Source organism: Pelodiscus sinensis, chromosome 1 (genome assembly GCF_052426305.1).
Source record: "Pelodiscus sinensis isolate ZL-2025 chromosome 1, ASM5242630v1, whole genome shotgun sequence".
Lineage (NCBI taxonomy): Eukaryota > Metazoa > Chordata > Testudines > Trionychidae > Pelodiscus > Pelodiscus sinensis.
In genome coordinates, this window is record NC_143052.1 from 353,108,976 (window position 1) to 353,116,030 (window position 7,055).

The following is a 7,055-nucleotide window of genomic DNA, read 5'->3' on the forward strand; positions in this document are numbered from 1 at the left end:
GAAAAAGGTAAGCAAAATGCGGAGTGCAATTTGTGTACCTTTTTCCAATAGATCCTCACAGTCTAGATGTACCCTAATAGTTAGAACATAAGAACAGCCAGACTGGGTCAGACCAAAGGCCCGTCCAGCCAAGTGTCCTGTCTGCTCACAGTGGCCAATGCCAGGTGCCCCAGAGGGAATGAACAGGAACAGGGAATCATCAAGTGATCCTGCTCCTGTCATCCATTTCCAGCCTCTGACAGAGTCTAGGGACACCATCCCTACCCACCCTGGCTAATAGCCATTGATGGACCTAACCTCTATGAATTTATCTAGTGCTTTCTTGAACCCTGTTAAAGTCCTGGACTTGTACTTCATCTAGTCTCTGTGTCGAGTAATCATCACATTTCAATACTGGGTTGCTCTTTCAGAAATCGGTGCAGAAAAGTTTGTGCTACCCTGTGTCAGAACGAGGGCAATGGGACTTCTCCACCCACTATGTGATTCCTTTATCACCCAAAAATGTCCCAGAATTCCCTTCACGTGGCATTCCACATTTTACACGGGAACAGCAATGGCGTTTGCCTGAAGTGATGCCGGGGAGGCTATTTCAGAGTGGCGGTAATTGCACAGCTGTGCCCTGCTCGTGTGTTGGATTGAAATAACTGCTACCTGGAGTTGTTTTGTTTGGGCTACAGTCCCAGGCATCACAGGTGACCGTGAGCCTAATTTTGGCTCCAGAAGTTTTGAGTGTGATGGGGTATCACTGCCAGGGTGCTGCAAGGAAGCCATGGGAACTGCTCCCTGGCTCCTTTTCACTTTTCTTTACTGGTGATTCAACCTCTCTAGGTCCTTTTGTCACCCAACACAACAGTGGATGGTACCACCCACCCAAATGGAGCTACCTGAGGGCCTACCTAAGCCAGACAAGTACAAAGATACCAGCTACTAGAGGGCTTTTCCTTCCCCCTCTCCTGGTTCTTCTCAGGCAGACAGAGCATAGAAGACAAGAAGTCCAACGTACTGGCAATGCCACACTTGTTGACGTTATTTTCCAGCAAGCATGTGACCCAAATCTCTGATGCCACAAAGCCTTGTGTCCCAGTATCCCAACCCTCCATAGCAGGCACACTTCTGTCATCTGTACCATTAGACTAACCAACTCACCTGGCGGGGGAGAAGCAAGACACTTGGGCTTGTCTACACTACACAGTCGATCTTCCAGGGTTCGAATGAGCAGGTCTAGTGAAGACCCACTAATTCGAACTGAGAGGGCTCTCCCATCGGCGCCAGGAGTCCTGCTTCTGATGAGGAGTAAGAGAAGCTGATGGGAGCATGTGCTCCCATCGACCTCCTGCTGTGTGGACAAGGCAAAAAATTGATTTAAGATGCTTCGACTCCAGCGATGTAATTAACGTTGCTGGATTTGTGTATCAGAAGTTGACCACGCCATGGTGTTTTTGCCCTTTGTTCACACGTGTTAGCATAAGATATGTCCAGATATAAGACTGTATAAAGTGAAATGGGCAAACAAGACCCCCAATTCAATCTCAGGCAAAGATACAGACCTGAATCCTAAATTATCACTAGCACGCCTAACACTCTACGCCTTCTGTTTCTCTTTCTTTCTGTGATCCTCCTGCCCAGGTAACCCAGGCAAAGCACAGGGTGTATGGCGGCGCATTTCCTGACGGAGCCAGTTATCAAGGTGGAAAAAACTAATCCCAGTCATCCCGGGGTACCTTCCTCAGCTGACTCAGCAATGAATTCTGATCCTTTATGGACAAAGGGTGAATTTCCACCTGGACTATTAGCAGAGCCACTTCATCCCCCCAACTACTCTTCCTTTAGGGGCTGCTATTGCCCCTGAGTGAGCTCCTGTGGAGTAGCCTGTCTCTCAGGGATTTAAACTGTGGACCACCAAGTTAAAACAGCCACTGGTGGTCATGGGCAATCTCAGGATGAGAGGGAGGATCAGCCACTTTTCCTGCTATCAGTAGGGCATGTAGTTCAGGATTCCCTTCCTCCCTGCCCCTGCCCATCACATCCTTGCTTACCCTGGTGCAGTTCATCCTCTAAAATGCCTGCCCTCCCAAGCAGTTCATCTCTCTCCTGTCAAATGACCTCTGAAGACTTTCTGCCCATGTAGGACGCCATGTCTTTAAATGTGCTACCTCCCCCACTAGGATGGATTTTTCTATTAAAACTGTTGCTGGTCCACTATCCCTTCCAAATCCTTAATATTTTGAAGATCAGCTACTGCTTTTTACCCACTACACTGCCCCTTTGCACACTGTAAAACACCATTCCTTTAAGTTCTGATATTCCCTTCCTTTTGGTTTCCCTAAATCTCCCCTATTTCCTTCTCAGTCTCAAGCTCAGTTGAACCCCACACCTGATATGGGCCCTGATTCTACCTTCTACATTTATTTAACACATTCATTAGCACAGCTTGTCAGAGCCTGCAGCTACCGTCATGAGATTCCCACTCCCCTAAGCAGCTGGGTCACAGAGGGGGAATTACCATAGTGTTATTTGCCTGTCCAATGTGATGTATCCCAGTCATGGCAGCTAGAAAGGACAGAACTTTCCCCTCACCCGCTCCCTTGGTTCTTGTCCTGCCGACAGAAAGCAGAAGAACAGAAGTCTCAGGTGTCTGGCAATGAGATGTTTATTGGGGTTTGTTTCCAGAAAGCATGTGTCCCGTACCTGTGAGGCTGCAGAACCCTGTTTCCCAGTGTCTGGACTTTCCTGAGCTTTAGCAGGAAATGCACATCCTCATCCTAGGTACATTTGAAAGTCATGTCCTCAGTCCCACCCATTTCAATTGATAGTCATGGTCTTTGTTGATCATGTTCTTCCAATTTCCCTAGGAAAGTGGAGAAACACTGAGATGGGTTTCTTAGGGAGGTGGTGGAAACTCCTTCCCTAGAGGTTTTTAAGTCCTGGCTTGACAAAGCCCTGGAGGAGATAATGTAGTTGGGGTTGGTCCTGCTTTGGGCAGAGGGTTATGGTCGGTGGCCAACCCTATAATTCTGTGAGTTTTGGGTCTGGAGTCTTCATCCCATCTCTTGTGAACTCCATGGAAGGGGTAAGGTTGTGCTATGGTGAGGGAGGGGCATTTCTTGTGCCTTTTCATGTTTTATACCTTCTCCCAGCCCTCCTTGGCCCTTCCTGACCAGTTGCTTGATCTTCCCTTGAGATAGGACTGAGAAAGTCTGAAAATGTGAGTTCCTACATTATACTCCCGATGGGCCTGCAGCATTTCAGCTGTTCTAATCCGTCCCATTATAATAACAAACTCAGCTGGCCAGAGGGAAGCAGCTCACACGGTGTCTTTGTCCTTTGTTCACATACATCGGCATAAGACTGGCATGATTTTGTGGAAATACTTTTAACTGAAAAGTTTTTCCATTTAAAGTATTTCTGCCAAAGTGCGTCTAGATTGGCATGGATGCTTTTGCGGAAAAGCATCCGTGGCCAATCTAGATGCAATTTTGCACAAGAAAGCCCCAATTGCCATTTTTGCCATCGGGGCTTTTTTGTGTAAAACAGTTCTTCCCTGTCTACACTGGCCCTCTTGCGCAAGTATTCTTTGCAAGAGGGCTTTTTCCCGAGCGGGAGCGTGAAAGTATTTGCGCAAGAAGCACTGATTTTGTACATTACAAAGTCAGTGCTCTTGCGCAAATTCAAGCGGCCAGTGTAGACAGCTTGCCAGTCTAGACGCATCCTATAGGTATAAGAGTATAAAAAAATCAAAAGGGCAAACAAGACCCAAAAATCAATCTGAGGTGAAAATACAGGCCTGGATCTTACATCCTCTCTAACGCTCCTCGCTCCAGCCAATTTTCCAGCTCTCCAGACTCACACCCCTCCTGGGCGTATAAACCCAAAATTGCACTGTCATGCGCCAGACACAGATCTGTATAAAGGAAGTTCATGAATAGACTCGCAATACGGCTCTCCACATAGCCGAGGCCTGGCTCACTCTTGACTTAGCTCAGGGGTGGAGAACCTCAGGTTTGAGGATGCGGCCCCCAGCTTGCCTGGATCCAGCCCCTAAGGCTCAGGGCTCTCCTCCTAGCATTTGGGAGCCCATGCCTACTGAGGGACTGGAGCACACAAACTCTACTCGCCTGGGCCCCACTGGGCTCTCGTGTGTTAGGGGAATGTGGGGAGCTTTTGTCTCCTTCTCAGTCTGGGGCCACATCAGTGAGGGCTGGGGGGGGGGGTGTTGGCTTCTCACTTGTGCATGGCCTGCAGCTGATTTTACTGTGGGTCAGCAGCCCCCCAACCCCAAAAAGATTCCCCAGCCCTGGCTTAGCCGGTCTGTTCCGGCTGAGGTCCTGGTTCTGTGCCGCTCCACCTCCTCACTTCTGCCTCAGGACAGCTCTGGCTCTTCTGTCCATGGCCTAGATTTGCCTTCTGGGCTTCTTCTCCTGCCCTTCAGTTTCTGCCTGCTGCTGCTTTTCTTCAACCTCAGCTTGAGGTGCTCAGATGTACATGACACATTGTCCATACAGATCCCTCCTGGACCCCATCACTTTCCTAACTTTCAACTAATCTCTAATATTAGGGGCATCTAGACTCAAAGTTTTCATCCATTTAGCTTCTTTCATTCTCCCCCAAGTACTTGTCTGTCCACTCCTCCCCTTGAGATTAGCAGAAATTGCCAGCTAGAGTATGACCTTGCCTTTAAAAGCCTGCGTCAAATTAACTATGAGGTGCACTCATTTCTTACTTCCTGGTGGTGTAGTGCAACTTGTTTTGTTGCAATTGACTTGATCCCATTCTGGGGTGCACAGCCCTCTCGTCCAGCACAACAGCCCAGTTCACAAAACCAGAATTTCACAACTCTTCCCAACATGCTCTCGCAGAATGTCCTCAATTCCTGCTGCGCTCCTATACTGGCACTTTGCAGCTGAAATACTTGCTCTAATATAAAAGCTTCCCGCATAATTGGAAGCAAAATAATCAGGTACTTGTTGCACTTTAGGTGACTGTACATATGATAAAGAATTTAATCATTTTGGTTTATTTTCCTTCGTCCTTGGCTATCAGCTCATCACGCTGATTAAGAAATCTCTTCACACAGGGCCTCTGGGAAACAACCTTGCATCAGAAAGCTGCGGTGTTCCACAGTGGTCTGGGATTCTCAGAAAGGCCAAGGGACAGGGTGGGTGGGGGGGGGGGTGGGAGGCAGATGGGAGCTGATGGAAGAGGACAGGTGATGGTCAGAGAGAGAACTATCAGAGCAGTAGCCGTGTTAGACTGACTCTGCATAAACAATGAGGAGTCCTGTGGCACCTTATAGACTAACAGATTTATTGGCGCATAAGCTCTCATGGGCAAAGACCCACTTTGGCAGTTGCATGAGAAAGAACTGAGGAACACAGCGAGCAGTATTTGGTGATGGAGTCATAAGAAGTTAGGCTGAACTCAGTATTGTGGAAGTGCAGAGTCTGAGAAAGCTCCTCCCACCTACCTTTGATTGACAAGCAGATATTCTTTCTCTGTCTTTTCATGTAGGCTTAAAGTCAACGGGCCAACGCGAGCACATTCGGTAGGTGTGTTTGCTCACTTTCTCACGAAGCTCTTTGGTTTTGACTCCATAAACAATAGGGTTGAGGACGGGGATGAGGAGGAAATAGACATTGGCCAAGATGATGTGAACCTGGGGCGCGATGCCCTGACCGAACCGATGTGTCAGAGTTGAGAAGAGGAAAACAGGATAAGATGTCAGCATCACACAGATGTGGGCTGTGCAGGTGTTGAGGGCTTTCTGGTGGGCTTTCTTTGAGGAAATTCTGAGGACGGCTCTGATGATGAGACAGTAGGACAGGGCGATGAGAGTCAGGTCTAACCCAATGCACACAGATGCTAACACCAAGCCGTATGTCTTGCTGACTGTGATGTCTCCACATAACATTTTTGCCACAGCCATGTGATCACAGTATGTGTGGGGAATGATGAGGTTGGCACAGAATGAATTTCTGATCAGGAGCAGGGGCAGGGGCAGGATGAAGAGAACAGCTCTTATCAAACATGCTAGTCCTAGCTTGGCGAGTCGTGCATTACTGAGGATGGTGGTGTATCTCAGAGGGTTGCATATGGCAACATAGCGATCAAAGGCCATTGCCACAAGAACAGCTGAGTGCATCAAAGTACCCATGTGGAGGACAAACATCTGGGTGAGGCAGGCACCCACAGTAATGCCTTTCAAGTTGAACCAAAATATACACAGGGCCTTCGGTATAAGGGAGGTGGAGGTGGTGATGTCGGTGAGTGCTAGCATGCAGAGCAGCAGGTACATCGGCTTGTGCAGGGTCTGTTCTTTGCCTACCACAAATAGAATCATGAAACTTCCCAGCAGGCCGATAACATAACACACACAGAAAGGGATGGAAATCCAGATGTGGGCCGCTTCCAGGCCAGGGATGCCCATTAGGATGAATGAGGAAGGGATAGTCGGGGTGAGGTTGAAAGCTGCCATGGAATTATGAATGAGTCGATCATGCTCCCAAATGCTTGAGGTGCCTGTGAAGGGAGACAAGGAGAGCAAGGGGGTTACACACTTTATAACAAATGGCATAGAACATATTTCACTGTTATTATCAATCTGGAAATAGCGGTGAGCAGTGAGGTAGAAACATTTACAGATGGCACCAGGTTCTTTATTTCAGTGAAGTCCAGAGAAGTCCCCAGAGGGAGCTCACCATGCCAGGTGGAAGGGCAGCATGATGACAGATGAACTCTGATGTCAATAACTCAATGTGTCTGCCCACTGATGGGAAAATCTTGAACTCTCCAAACACCTTAATAACGTTCTAAATTAACTGTATGGATCCAGGGCAGGGACCTGGGGGTGTGTCTAGACTACAGGTTTTTGTCGACAAAAGTGGACTTTTGTTGACAAAACTAAACCTGCGTCTACACTACCGCTGAGTTCTGTCGGCATAATGTCGACAGAACTCAGCAGTATTGTCGGCGCTGGTAAACCTCATTTTACAAGGAATAACGCCTTTTGTTGACAGAGTTCTGTTGATAGAAGGCATTATTGCATCTAAACTGTCCTT

General features: G+C 48.1%; 1 protein-coding gene across 1 annotated transcript; it reads right to left on the minus strand.

The window, feature by feature from the left end:
- Nucleotides 1-5,500: 5,500 nt before the first annotated feature.
- On the minus strand, nucleotides 5,501-6,472 carry LOC142829799 (olfactory receptor 52K2-like). Its single transcript, XM_075931444.2, has one exon. It carries the CDS (start codon nucleotides 6,470-6,472, stop codon nucleotides 5,501-5,503), a length of 972 nt encoding a protein of 323 aa, XP_075787559.2.
- Between the last annotated feature and the right edge of the window lie 583 nt (nucleotides 6,473-7,055).